Genomic DNA, 17,126 nt, shown 5'->3' with positions numbered 1-17,126 from the left:
TCTTCTTGTCAGGCACACAAATCAATGAATGTGAAGATGAAAAATAGATGATATGAAATAAGGAAAGGGAGAAATTATTATATATATACGTTTACAGTTATACTGAAAATGCAGGCTATGTGCAGAGCTGGAAAAACTGCATGTAAAATGCAATGTGATTTTTTGTTGTCCAGTGTCTCTGCAAATGACATTTTAGAAGAATCTCTACGAGTTTGTTGATAAAAATATGTTGCAGATAAAAAATTGTGTTCAAGCTAAGAGCGTATAGCTCGCACAATTAAAAATATTAAAGATATTATATACGAGATTGTATATTTGGACAAAATATGAGTATCTAGGAAAAAATATTTAAAAAAAAATTTCCAAAAAAATTTCAGTAAAATTTAAAAAAAAAAATGTTTTTTAAGTGTTGCCAGCATATTTTAAATAAAAATGTTAAATACAACTAGAAAATTAGAAATTTTTAAATTTTCAATGCCGCCATAGCACTAATTTTCACCTTGCCACCTTCAATTTTGTGCATTGTGTGTATTGAATATAAATGTATTGAATAAAAAAATTCAACGCAAGACTCAAGTCGGTAAAACTATTTATACATATAAATCATGCCTGGCGCAATTTCGAGCTATTTTTAAATCTCGACTACGCCATTCTGTAATTTTTAGAATATTCAAAAACGGTATACATATTTAGTTATTTGTGATAATTCGACTCGTAGAGGAAAATTAAAGAAAAATATTGTTCTTTTATTGCCTATATCTAGTAACTCGAATATAAAGCTATTTGAATCATTACTACGATTTTTTAGATATAAACGATTGCTGCGCCATCTAGCGTTAAATTTGTTTGCAAGTGCAATCTACTTGCAATTGTCAATATATAGCTCGGCTATAAGTCAAATCGAATATAAATGTTGTGATATGAGATGGTGAGGATTGTTGGATAATTGTTAAATATTTTGATTAAATTGATAATAATTTATGAAACAAATATTTTTCACTCGTTATTGAAAAGATCTTCAATCTTCAACTTTTTCAAACCAAAAGCAAAACTACCGTTATATAATACCCAATCAAAATTTTTTTTAGCCAACCAGTCTCACATTTATCCATATACATATACATACATGCATACACACAAACATAATTTGCTCTGTTGTGTCACCAAGTATGGCCCAGCACGCAATTGTGCTATGCCAACGCGCCGACCTTGACTTTTATCTCAATTGAAACCAAACGTGAGCTAACAAAATACAGTTTCCTTCTCATACATACAAAAGTGGATGATTGCATGATTAAGTACACACAAATATATACATATATATGTACATACACATATGTGCTCGTATAAATTATTTTGTGTACAAACAAAAGCTAGAGTGCGTAGTATTGCGGCTCACTATATTAGCGGCAGTGGCAGCAGCAGCGGCATTGGTCATTGAACTGCAGCGCTGCTGGGCAGTGAACAGCGCTTGCGTGTGTACATATAAGTAGAGTGCAACGCTGTGCTCCCTATTGGATAAACAATCTCGTCTATGTGAGTGTGCAAGTGCATTCAAATGTATGGACTAGCTGCCAAGTTGACGGACAAGCGTGCTGATTGCGTATTATACTCGCTTTAACGTGCACTTGCCGCAACGTGTACACACACGTGCAAGTGCATTAGGGTGTGTGCGATTTCTATACGTTTTATAAGGTATTCATTTATTTAAAAATTGAAGGTACATGGTTTAGTATAGATATTTGGCGCATAAGAGGGTATACATATATAAATTTAAATATTGCTGTCATCATGAATTATTTCAAATTACGATTTCGGAATGAGACCAACTTTTCTGTTTTTTTCGTAGTACAATTAACAAATGATGTATATGTTATTCTATCTGACATTTTATGTCGAAAGTAGACCGTTATGCGAAAATATTCTTTTATATAACATTTTAGTTTGACATGAGTTGAACTTACGGTGGCGGAACTCGCCTACATTGACTCTTTATATGTATAAATATTGAACTATAATTAAGTTCTACCGAAAAACTTCGAGCATTACTGATTTTTTCTCGAATTTAAATTTTTTTGTGGATGAAAATCTTTTTTATGCAGTGTTTTAAATTTTTCCGAAGTAATATTTACTTTAGAAATAATTTATTTTGGCATGCGATATATGACATAGCGATGATTCGTTTTCAAATACCTTTGTCATATTGTTTTAACAATATTGAGAATTAATATAGCTCATGAATATGATATATTACATTCAATACCAACAAAAACAGTGAATCAGCTAATTTTCTTAAGGCTTAGATATTACTTATGTTTAATGTTTTATCATTTTGCTTCACTATTAAGGTTTTAAATACTTATTTTAATAATAATATATTTTGAAACAATTTTGTAAAATTTTGAATACATGATTTAAAAAAATTAATAATAATATACCATCAGTACTTATAGTTTATAAATTTATAATCGTTCGAACACAGACAATTTTCAATTTATGTTCTCTTTATGAAGCGTAAAAAACGTTCCACCCTAATATTCTACAAAATTACTTCCATATACTATACATGCCTTACTGTTTACTCCTCTATACGTTTGCATTGCACACAACAATGTATTGATAACAATTTCAATTAATAAGCTGCTCCACCGGCACTTTTGTTTTATTGTGGCAAAAGATGAGAAAGACTTTATGAAAAAAACATTGTGACATACATATATGTGTAAATGTACACATCTTACGCCATTTATCAATACGCAATCTACGACGCCATATTCCGTTTTGTTATTAATTTTTAAATTGTTGGTCACTTCACTTCAAACCATTGCGCAATGTTGTGATGAGTTTCGAGTATTCTTTTATTCATTCATTAATTAAAATGTGTGCGGTATTTTTAAATGATATATGCATGTGTATTGGTATGCGTGCGTACTTGAGTAAACACTTGTTTCTTGGAAGAGTCTGTAGGATAGCTACTCAACAGTTATGCGCCTACATAACAATTAAACGCCAACCATTTGACCCAGATATAGTGAATAAGCAAAAAGGCGTTGCCATGTGTTTTAAATTATAAAATTACGCATAATGTAGAAATATAATATACACGTATATATATTTTCAGTATGGCTGCAAATGAAAAGGCATTTGAAAACGTTTTGTTATACAAAATATTTTTTTGGGTTGCCACGTGTTTTAAATAAAAAATTACGCATAATGTAGAACTATAATATACACGTATATATATTTTCAGTATGGCTGCAAATGAAAAGACATTTGAAAACGTTTTGTTATACAAAATATTTTTTTGGGTTGCCACTTGAATTTAAATAATTATAGCTTTCAAAAAAGGTTTTAAGTAAATACTTTGCACTAAATTGCGAAATTAAAGTCTTAAAATGTATACTAATGTGTGGTGCTTCAGTGTAAATCGAATCGAGTTGCCACCCTTTTAAAAAAAACTGAAATAATTTTTTTTGAAATAAACTTTTTAAATAAAAAATTCAATTTAATTTTTTTTCATTATGGAGTAGTAGTGCTGCCACTCTTTTCAAAAAATAAAAAAATATTTCTAAATAATTATTCTTATTTAATATCTTCACTTTCTAAATATAAAAAACTAATGCAATGTTTTCTCCAATTACAGTTTCTACATTGATTTAAAAACAGCACACTGGCTTCACCAAATAATACAGCACCGCCGGTGCTCTGGCGTGCGCGTCGCAAAATTGGTAAGTCTCAAAAGAAAAATGGAAAAATATGATTAAAAATACTATAGTATTAGTTTTATTAAAATAATTCAAAATTGATTTTTTCACACAAAAAATGGAACGTACAGAATTTTAAGCTATTTTTTGCGATTTATAAAGATTTTTAGACGTGGCGGCGTTTTAGGCTGTCTCGGCGGCTCTGGGCGCGTGCTCGGATCAGGTGTTTCGGCTTCCAGACGCTTAATATCATCACTCATTTTAGCTAAAATCTCCTCTAAAGTCGTTATATGTTTAGTCAAACTAAATATTTAAATTAAATTATTAGTTAGGCATTTAAAATATCAAAAGGAAAACGAACTTGTCTATTTGCTCGGCGTCACGTTTGTTCTTGATGGTCTCAAAGTAGCTAAGGAGGATAGAGATAAATCATGTATAAAATTATATAGAATAGTCACTAAAAATTACTTTTGAATTATCTCTTTCTTCGACACGCGCATTTTTTTCTCTGGCCTTGGCGTTGGTGGAAAAGGTGGCTCATTCTCGTCGTTCATTTCGCGTAACGGTTGCGTGTCGCGCTTTGAGTTCGAACGTTTGCATAAGCCTATTGCTTTCAGCGCCTTCTTTCCGCCATCTTTTCCCTTATCCCAGTACTTCTTAAAGAACAGCGGCATTTGTTTTTTCTCCGGTGGTATTTCATTATTTTTTATGTCGCGGAAGGTGTCGTAAATGATAGCCAAAAACATGTTCTGTCAGAGGGTATAGTCTTCTATAAATTTTTGTCTTCTAATATTAATAATAAATAGCTACTTACAACAAGTATAAAATATACCATGAGTATGAAGGAGAGAAAATATATTGGTGCCAGCACAGGATTGGCATGTTCTGCAGCAATATAATCAAAATCGGCTAATACCATACGCATGACGCTCCAAAATGCAATGGGAAACACGAAAAAATCCTCGTGCGTATGGCCGAATAGTAACATGCCGAGCATGGCATACGAGAGGAAGATTATGAGAAATATGAGCACGAAGTTGAGCAGATCTCTATAGCACTGAAAGTGAAATTTTCGAAATAATTGGTTTCTAGTATACTTCTAGGCGAAAGCTGTATAAATAATTTAGTGATGTTTTCTAAGTACCTCAGCGAAGGCACACTACACGTGCATTTTCATGCTTACCTTCACGAACGTCGCATTTAATTGTATCGATGTTTTGTTAAAGGTGAAAAACTGAAATATCTTAATCCAAACTAAAAACGCCAGCACCGCTACTAAATTCATATAATGCGAATTCAACCAACAAATCACATCCAAGCTATGATATTCCATTGGTAATGCAGTGGCATGCTTCAAATAATAATGTAAATAAATTGGATGGAAAATATTATAACTGAAGGAGAGTATAACGAGCTGGAGAAGAGAAAAAAATTCAGTTGATGCTAAGCCAGAGAATATACTTTTTTGACTTACAAGCAGTATAACTAAGTCTACAATGTTCCAAAAGTTTTTCAAATATTTTTTATAACCACGCCTACGGCATTCCAATATTTCACCAACAAAATAGTACATGGCCATTATATAAAATATGATAGCTGAGAGTATGATCCATATGCTACCTGTCCAGACAGCATGCTTTTGCACCGCCTGCACTTGTATATATAATAAAACGCCACCAGTGACCGGAACCTCGCCCAGAATTCTGAAAATATGTTGTAGATTTTCAAGAATTTATTGAAAAGGTTAAAAATTAGTTAGTTAGTACCCAAAAGTAGGCTACAATGAAGTTGATGAACTATTTAGGCAGACAAAGGCGCGTGGCTTTGGTTTATCTGCTTTCGAATAATTTTTTTTTTCAGTTTTTTTTTTATAATAAACATCTTTGTGATTTTGGAAGGAAAAGTATATACATATGTATTGTATTAAAATATTTGAGTTTTTTGCTTGTTCAAAAATGAATTTTTAATTGATAGTCTTCTGATTATAATCTTATAATATTATATAATCAATACACTTTTTGTTTGTTTATTTTTAATTGCCAGTAACGTACTATTTATGTCGTGCCTTTTGAAATTTTGAAATAAAAACTGTGTTCTATGTTATATTTTATATATTCAGAGGAAAATTTCAAATATTTTCAAACAATGTGTTGCCTACCTTTAGGGAGTTTAGCACTTCTCTTTGTAAGTGTAGTTATAAGAATATATAAGAAACATTATGTTACTCACTTGACATTATTGAAGAGGTCTGTATTGTTATTGTAGAGTGTAAATTCGAAAATCATAAGTCGCGTGCCGCGATCCAACCAGTCAAGTTGCGCCAACGATTCAATCAAAGGCAAAGATTCATTAAAATTTCGATCCAAATTCTGCACGAAACCACCACCCCAATATGTGTGTATTCGACCGCGTATCGACATCGTGCTCAAATGATATGCAGATTCATATTTGGCGCTGAAATTTTCCAATTATTTATTTGACATGCAGAACATTTTTTAAAAATTTCACACACAAAGACAAAGTCTCACCCTATATGTTCGCCAGTGATTTGCAGATCCGAATACGAATAATCTGGATAACAAATGTAATGAAAATATTTGACAAAACTCTTGCTGCCGCTACAATTTGTCTCCACGACACGTAATTGGCGTAGGCGTGGTGTTCCCAATAATATATTCTCTTCCAATTTTATAATTTTATGTGCAGCGTAAGCTGTGCTTGCATTGACGCCTGTAACATTTGTATTTTCGGTAGCGACACTTTCGTTGCTCGTTTGTGGTGGTAGCAACACTTCCGGCAAAAATGAGTTCGATAGTTCCGACCACCATTCATTGTAGGTAACGAGTCGTTCGTGGATCAAAAAGTGCTGTTTAATAGCGTGATTGAAGTAGTACATGTAGTGGTGGCGAGCAGAAACGGCAACTGAAATAGTTACGAGATAGCATTCAAATATTTATTTGCTAGAAATTTTTGGGTTACTCACCTATAGTGGTCATTACTATGAAAACACAATAAAGGGATACGGCCCTCAGCGCTTTTTTGATATTGGATTCGCTATCATACTTAACGCGTGTTTCGAAATTCATTTTTCTTGTCCAATGAAGCAAAATTATTGATTCGGACGGCAGACGAAATCGAAAATGAGAATTAATAAATTTTCAATTGTCAAAGTGAAAGAGTGTTGTAAATTGCACTTGTTGTAGCTATACTCGTAGTGCTGAGAAAATTATAAATTGAAAATTTTAAATCAAAAATAAAAAGTGAATTTTTGAAATCTGCTCTCAAAACAAGAGCTGCGTTCGAACATTATTTAAAAGTGCTCTAAGTCTAACTAAGGCTTGATATACTAAAAATATCTTTCAAAAACCGTTGCTCAAAAACGTTTTTAATTCCATTTTTATTGATATATAGTGTTGAAATGAATTACTGTATTTAAAGTATTTATTAGTAGCCAATAGTAAAAAATTTATATGTCAGACATATTTTTATTTAAAAAACCCTAGTAGTAGACATCAAAGTAAGTTAAAGACATGATAGGAAAGATTTTTGCCTTTTGGTCGGAGCTTCAAAAAATTTATAATTTTCTCTCATACATTTCAATACCAATGTTTAGATATAAAATATATTTGATGATAGATAGTAACTATTCTTAATTATTTTCGACAAAAGTTTTACTTAAGACCTTAGATATTTTGTCTATATTGAAATATTTCATTTGATAAGTAAATTATAAAATTTCAGATATGTAAAAATGTTTTTTAAAAGTATTTTCAAACTGTCAAAGTTTGTTTTGATGTCTTGAACTTTTCAGTTGATTTTAATCGAATTTCTAGAAAGCTGGCAACGCTTTTTAAATTTTTTCAAATGACATCTTTCTTAAATGTTCTTATTTGAGTATTTATATTGTAGCGCTTCTTACCTTATCGATATTTGGACTTACATATTTGAAATAGGTGGCAACTCTACTTAAAAAATATATTTTTTTAAATTATTATTTTTTAACCTTCTTAGTTAAGTACTTATGTTATATTGAAATCTAAGAGAAATTTAAATTTAGTTGAGCAAAATATTGTAAACAGTTGGTAACTCTCTTCAATTAATTTTTTTTCAATTACTAGTGTGAACTTCTTTAGCTTGCTAAGCGCATTGTATTGTTTTTTTTATTTAATATTTTTTTTTACTTAATACTTTCGAACAGGTGGCAACCATGTAACTGTTTTTATATACCACATCATCCGAATATTATGTAACATACAATATTACAAAAAATATATATCCAAAACGATTTACACTTCAATAATAGCACTTTAAGTACAAGTGCGTGACGAATTTTAGTTGTGTGGCACAATTTCGTTGCAGTGGAATGGTTTTTTAGGTATTAAAATTTTTTTTGTAACAAGAATTTTTATGATTTTCATTTCATTTATTGAAGAAAGTCACTATTTGTTTAGAAGTACATTAAAATTTATATTTAATAAGAAAAAACATATTTAATACTAATACAAGTATGTGTATGTATGCAAATAAATTTCAGCATGTTGCAAAAATAACAATGTTTCCATTGCCACAGGTGTTTATTCACGAACAAATTTCCTGAAAATAAAACACCAAAAATGACACGTAATGCAAACATATTTTATTAGTTTAACAACTTTTAACACAACAATTTGGTCGTATGTCGAGCAAAAAGCTGTTGCATTAATCATAATCAGGTAAATAAACAAATGTATGATTTCAAGTGCACGCTGTCAAACACGCACTCACTTATGTATGTATGTACTAAATCAAGTACGTATACATAAACACATATTCAATTTCTTCAAAAAAAAAATATATAGAGAGTTTTGGATTTAGTAATAAACATTTTCAACATCCAAAAATCAAAATAAAAATATTTCTTTATAATTTTCCTTTTTTCACAATATAAAATTTATAAGCAACTTTCGAAAATGCAAAAAGTCACGTTTGCTTACTGTTAACTCAAAAGTAAACACACACAAACAAATATGCAAATATTTTTGATGGTCATTTCCGCTTTCTTCATTCTAAAGGTTGACAACACACTACGTTTCCGCTTCATTTTTGGCTTTAGCAAATTTTTGTGCTCTCTCTTTTGTGCAACTCTTTTAACCTGCTGTTTGTTGCCATGACTAATTCGTGCTTTTTGCCGGCATTTCAAATCATTTGTACACGTTACTCATAGCGAAATTGCCTCCAAAAGCTTTAATTTTTCACTCAAATGTACAAAATGCGAGTGAAAGCTCTAAAAGTTTATTCTAGGTGAATATATCTAAATTTTGAGTGGAGCTTAACAACAACAAGCAAGCTTATTTTTGCATACATATATACATATATGCAAATCTATATACATATGTACATATTAGCGCTGGTCTTCGTAGTTTATCATGTGGTTGGCTTGTTGTTAGCAGCTGTTGAAACGTGACTCTGTTGCGTGTTTTATAGAAATTTACAACAATAATAACCAAATAAAGTCAGAAGTGAGTAACTATAAAATGGTGGAAGTTGTTGGTTTGAATATGGTTTAAAATTACGTTATATATATAGAGAGTGCTCGTTTTAGAAACAGAAACGGTTGCAAGATCGTTAGGAAGCTTGAGCTTTAGCCTTATTTCGTTGCTTTTAAGAAGAAAACTAGGTTTTGCGAAATGGGTGCCAATTCCATGCCTCAATTGAAGATAATGTATATTTGGGTAGTCATCACCCCAGAACTTTGAGAGCTCCACTCCATCTATAAAAACTCCAACTAGTCATCATAACAAATTAATTTTAATTCGATTGTCTCTGTCGACTTCTTCAATTTAGGGCAACTATTTTTGCGCTTACAAATTATTTTATGACTAACATGACCTAAGACATAATAGGTGTAACTTTCTTCGATCATCTAACTGCATTAGGTCAAGTGGTCATAGTCGAACTAAATGATTGAGATGAGATGATTGATTAGATTTTATGGACAGAAACTCAGTTTTTTGCCGCTTGGTTAAAAACAAAGTCAAATCCTGAGTTGTTTACCGTCCTGACACTGAATTGCATGGGTTCTTATGTCTGAGCGGATTTCAGGTTAGAAGGTTAATCCCCCAGGTAAATATATTACTTTGTTAAAAATTTGAGAATTTAAGTTGTGAAATTTTATTTACATTTTAACTCCACCTAAGCTTTGAGAAACTTTCATCAAACTTTCATCTACAGTAAAAACTTGAATATTTCAAAATTTACTGTTTTTGAGTATTCTGTTCATAATATTTTACTGCAATCACATCCAGATCAGTATGACCGAGTATATTGTCCAGTTAAATAATTCCAAATTATTTAGCGTGTCTCATATTACGTTGTTTAAAGGATAACATTTTCGTCGATAGAGGGCGCAGTATTTTAAAACTCTGATATATGTTGATTTACCAACAAATACTGTTACATATACCGTGGGCTATTTTGAAGATGGGTCCAACATTCATTATTGTATATATTATATATCGATTTTCATACATAGAGTTCTGAATCTCCATGTTCACGATTGACGGAACATACAGACTATAATTTCGGTATAAATACGTCAAAGAAACATACAATTATAATTTCTACGCCATTGGCAACGCTGTCACATATATACATGTGACATATAAAACAAAATATAAATAATAAAAAATTAAAAAACAACCAAATCCATAAGCAAAAGAACACGTAAAGACAAAAAAAGCAAACAAAATCAAAAACAAAATAAAGAAGCAAACACACAGCACCGAAGTTCATTAAACGCCGACACAACGGCCAAGCAGCTTGCTGCCCAACGCCACACACACAAACACAACCAAAGGTTACCAAAGAATAAAAGTGTGAAACAAAGAAGTAAATATAATGAGCTAACCAATAAAAGAAGTGTATAGTGCAAAAAGCAGTGGCAAACAAAAGATAAACAAACGAAAACCAGACGGAAAGCAAGCAGACTTCAGGCAGCGCGGCGAACTCGACAGCACACGACGCGCTCAAACTGTTGCATAGAGCCAGACGGAGAGTTGAGGCGCACAAATGAGTGTGAGTGCGAGCGATTGAGATCACACTCAGAGTGCATTCCATGCGGCCACTCAAAAACACAGCGCGCACAAGCGTGTATCTGTGAGCTACTTGGTGGTGCATGTATGCGTTGCGTGACTCAGCGAGCGCGGTGTGGGGCTGCACTTCTGCAGATAACGCGGCGAATTGCCAACGCTCACTTTTTGTTTGTTTTTTTTGGGCTTCTGCTAGAGCATTTATGTTTGTATGTAATGTGTTGGTAGAATGACATATAAAATGTATAGAAGTAGATGGGGAAGCATGCCTATGAAGTGCTAGATAAATTCGCTGCGACCAAGCAGCAAGCAGATAGCATACCAACGAGCGTGTTGCCATACTATTCGCATTTGTGTGTGTGTAGCTGTGCCGTTGACTTTTTCGGCAGCAATTTTTACTCGGCTCTTCGTGCTTATAATGTGTGCTGTGTGTGTGTGTATATATGTTACTAGTGTTGTTGTTATTGTGCATTGTTGTTATTTGTTGTTGTTGTGCGCTGTTTCATATTGGGCACAACACGGCTGGTCGGTCGTCGATGCTCAACGATTTCAGTATCGCAGAGATATTCGACGTGAACGGTTCGGTGGCGACGATTTGCTGCGACACAACTAAATTGCTTAGATACGAAGCGTAACGAAAAGCGGCGCCGCGTGTGAAGTGAAGTGTACAGTGAATGATAGCAACATTTAGCAAACATTAGATAGCTACAGCAGCAACAACAACCGCTATTAAATATACATATATAATTTAATCAAATATAAGCAGATGAGCAGCGATAGTGTTGGAAGTGACAATAGTCGAGTGACGTGCAAGAAATATATATGTATATATATAAATAATATAATATTATCTGCGTATTTACATATGTAAAATATGTGTATGTATGTATCTGTGTTAAAAAAAAATTAAATTGCTATGCGTAAAAGCAAGTGAAAATCAAAGAAATTCCAAAGTACAATTTTTCATAATTTATTTCACAGCTAAACTAAAGTATTCTACATACACAGACATATTTACATATATGTATGTATGTCTGGCGTAAGTGCGTGTGTATGTGCACGTGCGCGTACCGCTACCGCAGCGGTGATCAGCGATCAGCGGCAGCATCGTGAGTGCTTGTAAATATCACTTATATACATACTTGTGTATGTGTGTGTGTGGATATTACGTGTTTACGTGTATATTTGACTTCACCGCAAATGCGAGCCGAAAGAACTTGAAAAGAGCGAGAATCAAATATATAAAATGCATAAGTTTTAAACATAAAATATTGCCGCATAACGAAACATAAGTGGAATTATCGTAAATATGAAAATTTAAATTTTTTTACGAAAACAACAATCAACAGCAGGCTTAAGCTTTGCGGTGTTAGTTGATAATGCTGAAAGTGTTTAAATTTCAATAAAAAATCATTTAATATTTTTTATAAATTAATTGTTTTTTTTTTGTACAAAATGTGTTCCTACAAAATATATATTAAGCCAGAAACATAGTTAGTAATGGCAAAATATAAAAATTTTAAAATATATGCCAAATAAAATTCTGAAATTCTGCATTGGAAACCAGTTCTTGTAAACGGGTTAAAAGCAAAAAGTCACAAGCAAGAAAAAATAAAAACGAAAATATATACTTATGTATTTTGTAAATGTGTGCAAAAGTGCAACACTGCGGCCAAAAAAAACTTGTATTGGCATTACGAATGTGAGTGAAAACGGCGAAGAACAATAAAAACGGAAACCATATGATCGCTGTGGCATGATTAAATGAAGATACTTTAATATGAAAATAAAATTAACAAAACAAAACGAATATGTATATAATAATAATAATTTTAAATTTAAAATTATTTTAAAAAGAAAAAAAAATTTTATGAAATTTAAATGAAAAAATTGAATAATCAAAAAAATAATAAAAAATTTAAAACACATAATTTTTGGTATCTATATGTATAAAGGAATTTTTAATTTTTAAGCGACATAAAAATATACTGAAAAGTAGTAATTTTAATAAAATAAACATATTATTTTAAATTTAATATAATTTAAAAAAAGTGTATTTTTTAATTTACAGAGCATAATTTTGCTACACTTAAACTAAAAAACTTCTTTAGATTGTTAGTAAAAAATATAAATATATAATTTGAAATTAAAACAGTTTTATTATAAATAAATAAACCGCTTGAAAAATATTAAAAACTATTAAAATTTAAAAAAAATTATTTAACTTTTATTAAAATTTTCAAAAAGTTATTTAAGTTTTATTCAAATTTATAACAAATCTTATTTTTAAAAAAATTTTTGTCGCAGCAAATTATTAAAACATTTGTTTCTATGGGAACAAAAACAAATTCAAATTAAAAAAGCTTGAAAAAAATATAAAAAATACATAAATTGCTTGAAAAAGATTTCATTTATTTAAAAAAATTTTTAGCTCAGCAAATTATTATAACAACATTTGGTTGAGAGCAATTCATGCTCTTTTTAGTTAGTTTGTTAGTTTTTGTTAAGGAAAGAAAAACAAAAAATTAAAAAATAAATTGTTTGAAAATTTTTAAGTTTAAATAAAAAAGAGTTAAAACTTAATTCAAAAAATTTGGATTTCAGTAAATTATTAAAAATTACTCAAATTATTTAAATTTTATTTAAAAAAATTTTTGTCGCAGTAAATTATTAAAACATTGGTTTCTATGAGAACAAAAATTCAAATTAAAAAGCTTTAAAAAAAAAAACATAAGCTGCTTGAAAAAAATTAATTTGATTTGTTTAAAAATTTTTTTAATTCAGCAAATTATTATTACAATTTTTGGATAAAGTCAGAATAAGCTCTTTTTAGTTAGTTTGTTACTTTTTGTAAAAAAAAAAAACAAATAAAATAAAAATAAATTGTTTGAACATTTATAAGTTTAAATAAGAAACACTTTTTAAAACTTAATTCAAAAATTTAATGAAGTGGTATACAGAATCTTATTAAATATTAAACCAAAAATTTCTTTTTAATTTCCATTCCATTTTTATCAGAAATTTTAAATTCTCTGGATGTTAGAATTTTTTTACTGCTTGCGTCAAAAATATAACGGCCCTTATATCAAAAATTTTATTTTTTTTTAACATTTTGTTAAAAAAATAGCTCGCTTAGTTCCATTATCCATAGCTGAAACCTAATGTATGAGAGTGCGTTCAAATATAAAAGCTGATTTAGCAAATAAATAAACATCTTCAATAATAACAAAAAAAAACATGTTTCTAAACAACAAAATAATGTTACTTGCTTGCCCAAAGAACGAAAACCACAACAAAAGTGTTAAATGATGCGCTAAATGAAATTCAATAAAAACACTAATTGCTCTATTTCAAAAGTTACGACGAAATTTCTGATTATTTAATTTTTTGTGTTTTGAGTTCTATATTAATTTGTTCGGTGTATGTGTCGAAAACAAAGTGTAGTATAATTAGCGATTATGTAACAGCAGTAAACGCAAATAAATAAATTTCCTGAAAACAAAACACCAAGCAAATAAAGAAGATCAGCGATTTTCTACAGGTTCATGTAAAAAAAAAACAGTAAATTTTCGTTAAACACAAATATATATTATATATAATTGATGTGTTTACAAACAATATATACTTTTTTCAAATAAATAAAATTGTATAAATTGCTATGTGTGAATATATAAGTATATGTCATATATATATCATTTAAAGTATGAGCGATAAGCTAAATTAATGAAAAATGGTGCTTACAAAGAGCAAGCCAAAACAACAAGCTGAAACGAATAAATAAATATCAATTATTTATTGAGAGCTTACCTCAAATCGTTTGGTAAAAAATTGCGTAAATTTTTTGTAATAATGGAGTTTAAGTCTTATGCTGGAAACAGTCACCGACATTCCGCCCTTCCGTACTTACCGCCCGTTTCAAACCAAATTGGTCAAAAGTTATACCCGTAGTGGCAACGTAGAAATCTGTTGTTCTCTCTTGTTTTCATTTGACCAATGTTCCCATTGTTCAATTCGTATACACGACGTTTCACACACTTAGTTTTTTCGTTATAATTTTTCATAATGTAAAAGCTCAAAACTAAAATTCAACTATTAAAAATAGTCTACCTATCTATATATAAACGTATTCGACTGTGATTTTGAGTTAGTTTAAGAATATTTCAAATATATTCATATTTTTTTAATTACTACAAAATATCGAGACTGGTAACACTGCGTTGCAAGAGAGCACTCAGATCACTCGTTTCTACGAGAAAAATCCAATTTTCGCGGATATTCACCCTAAGGTCTGTAGAAGTGAACGGCATAAGCGGTGGTGAGTGTTCATTTACATTGCGTTCAAATAAGATAGGTCGTATCAGCTGATTCGGTCTACGGTTTTGCGTCGGTGACTGCAGCATTACGAAAGGACTGATCATAATTACAGTATTGAACTCTTAAGCGATACCTATGAAGATCGCAGCGATCCAAATGATCAAACTAAGAATATGAAATATAACTTCAGTTGTTATTTCTTAATTTTTGTTTCGAATTTTTTTAATTTTCTTCATAAATTTAATTTTATAAGTAATTCCAATTTTTTAAGAATTTCCCAAAAATTTTTGCACATTAAGTTTTGTGTTTTCAATTATTTCATTCCTCAAGTGTCGGAAAAAAATAAATACATATTTGTAATCTCTTTCCAAATATATTCTATTGACATAATTTCTAATAAAATACAATCGTGTATCCTGGCCTCAAAAATATTAATAATTTTATGGTATTTTTGTTTTTGGCTTTGACCATTTTTATACCAAAATTTATACATATGTACGTATGTACAAGCATATGTAGAAATATATATCCGCACCAAAGCAATAAAGAAAACATAATAAAAACGGCCACATGTTTATTCATTATAAAAAAAAAACATAAAGATAAAAAAGGAAGTGAAAGAGTAATAAAAAGCATTCGCATAAAAAATTAAAGGAAATAATTCATTCTGTATTCATATATGTATGTTTCAACAATGTTATATCTTGCAATTTTTTATATTTATTTGAACATAAATGGCTATTTGAATTACTTATTGGTCTTCATGCTGATATTTCATAGGTCAAAATATGTATGTGATTTCTTGCAATCAATAATTATATCTTTAGAAAGTACACTCAAGATCAAAATTGACTCGGACTGCCCTATTTAAGCTGCACGCGCAAACCGAGCTGATAAAAAATTTTGGTTGGATTGGTACAACCTCTTTTATGTTCGTGTGAAGTTTGATTTCCATATGTCAATGTGTGTGTGTTTGGCAGCTGTTTATTTACGACGCGAATTCTTGTCTGGCGACTTTTATATTTTGGGTCAATTGATGGCGCGTTTTCAGTTTCGAAAACAGAAGAAAGTCACAGGCTGCCAAATCTGTCGAATATGGCGGCTAAGCGATAACTATCCTTACGTGTTGCGCCAAAAATACTTCTAACTAATAGAGTAAACAAAAATACTTCTAATAAGGTTAGACTAGTTCGAATTAATCGAACATTAATGACAAACAAGCTCATGATGTTAAATTGTGATCTATTGAGACTATTAAATAGTCTATTAATTGGATAATTAAGAGAGTTTCAGCAATTTAACGCGAAATTGTTCTAATTTAGACATGGATTAATTTAAAATGGAGTAATTATCTATACTTTAAATACCTAAAATACTCAATTAATTGACTGTAAATTAAGAGTAATTAATTAATAATAAAGTGTTCAGGAAGAGAAGCAAATGCATATTTAATTAGAAATCGATATGTGGCTTTCATGTTTCCGAAATATACTAAAACATTTGGACTATATCGAGTAATTGGCCAGAAATTTCAAAGAAACTCCCTGTGTTAAACAGTAATTGTGTACTTAATGCTCGAATTAATATAAATCGAGTAAGAATATTTTGGCATTTGCTTTATTTTAATTTTATATATCGCATAGATTCCTAATAAGTAAAATTGAATTAAAATCGAGTATAAAACGCAAAATTGTCAAAACAAGGTGAGCTGATTAAGTAAAAAGTTTTGTAGACAGCTCCCTAATTGAGTTAATTAGCACTTTTGCTCTAACGGCATAAATATAACTGCAGACAATTTGCTAATTGTATAAATTAATTGGCGTCTATAAGCTTTTAGCATATAGCTGTGAACAGCGAAAATGACGTTTCTATTAAAAATGTTACCTAATTTAAATGACAATGTGAATATGCTATAACGGTACTTTTCTAGACATTTTTATTGTGCAGTTTTCGAATCGAGATTTCTGCAATAAAAAAAAAGTTATTGAGGCGCTTAACAAGCATTAAATATTAATTATTTTATGTTATAATAATTAAAATT

General features: G+C 30.3%; 2 protein-coding genes across 6 annotated transcripts in view; one reads left to right on the top strand and one right to left on the bottom strand.

The window, feature by feature from the left end:
- Window positions 1-17,126, top strand: part of Pde11 (Phosphodiesterase 11) — a 115,575-nt gene that overhangs the window by 24,045 nt on the left and 74,404 nt on the right. The window contains exon 3 of one of the 5 annotated variants that reach the window (XM_070107319.1): window positions 3,644-3,728. The gene's annotated coding sequence lies outside the window, so the exon portion shown is untranslated. Of the gene's footprint in view, window positions 1-3,643; window positions 3,729-11,298; window positions 11,891-17,126 lie in introns of those variants that run through there. The other 4 variants (XM_070107318.1, XM_070107317.1, XM_014247789.3 and 1 more) reach the window with 4 other exon arrangements.
- LOC106627578 (polycystin-2-like protein 1) lies at window positions 3,761-6,900 on the bottom strand. Its single transcript, XM_014247734.3, has 9 exons — window positions 6,688-6,900; window positions 6,233-6,626; window positions 5,934-6,158; window positions 5,179-5,407; window positions 4,888-5,118; window positions 4,519-4,761; window positions 4,173-4,453; window positions 4,066-4,113; window positions 3,761-4,007 (listed from the first exon to the last, which is right to left on the bottom strand). Exons 1-9 carry the CDS (start codon window positions 6,788-6,790, stop codon window positions 3,845-3,847), a joined length of 1,917 nt encoding a protein of 638 aa, XP_014103209.2. The 5' UTR covers window positions 6,791-6,900; the 3' UTR covers window positions 3,761-3,844.

Source organism: Bactrocera oleae, chromosome 3 (assembly GCF_042242935.1).
Source record: "Bactrocera oleae isolate idBacOlea1 chromosome 3, idBacOlea1, whole genome shotgun sequence".
Taxonomy (NCBI): Eukaryota; Metazoa; Arthropoda; class Insecta; order Diptera; family Tephritidae; genus Bactrocera; species Bactrocera oleae.
The sequence above is the reverse complement of the archived record's forward strand: the minus strand, read 5'-3'. Positions and strand labels throughout refer to the sequence as shown.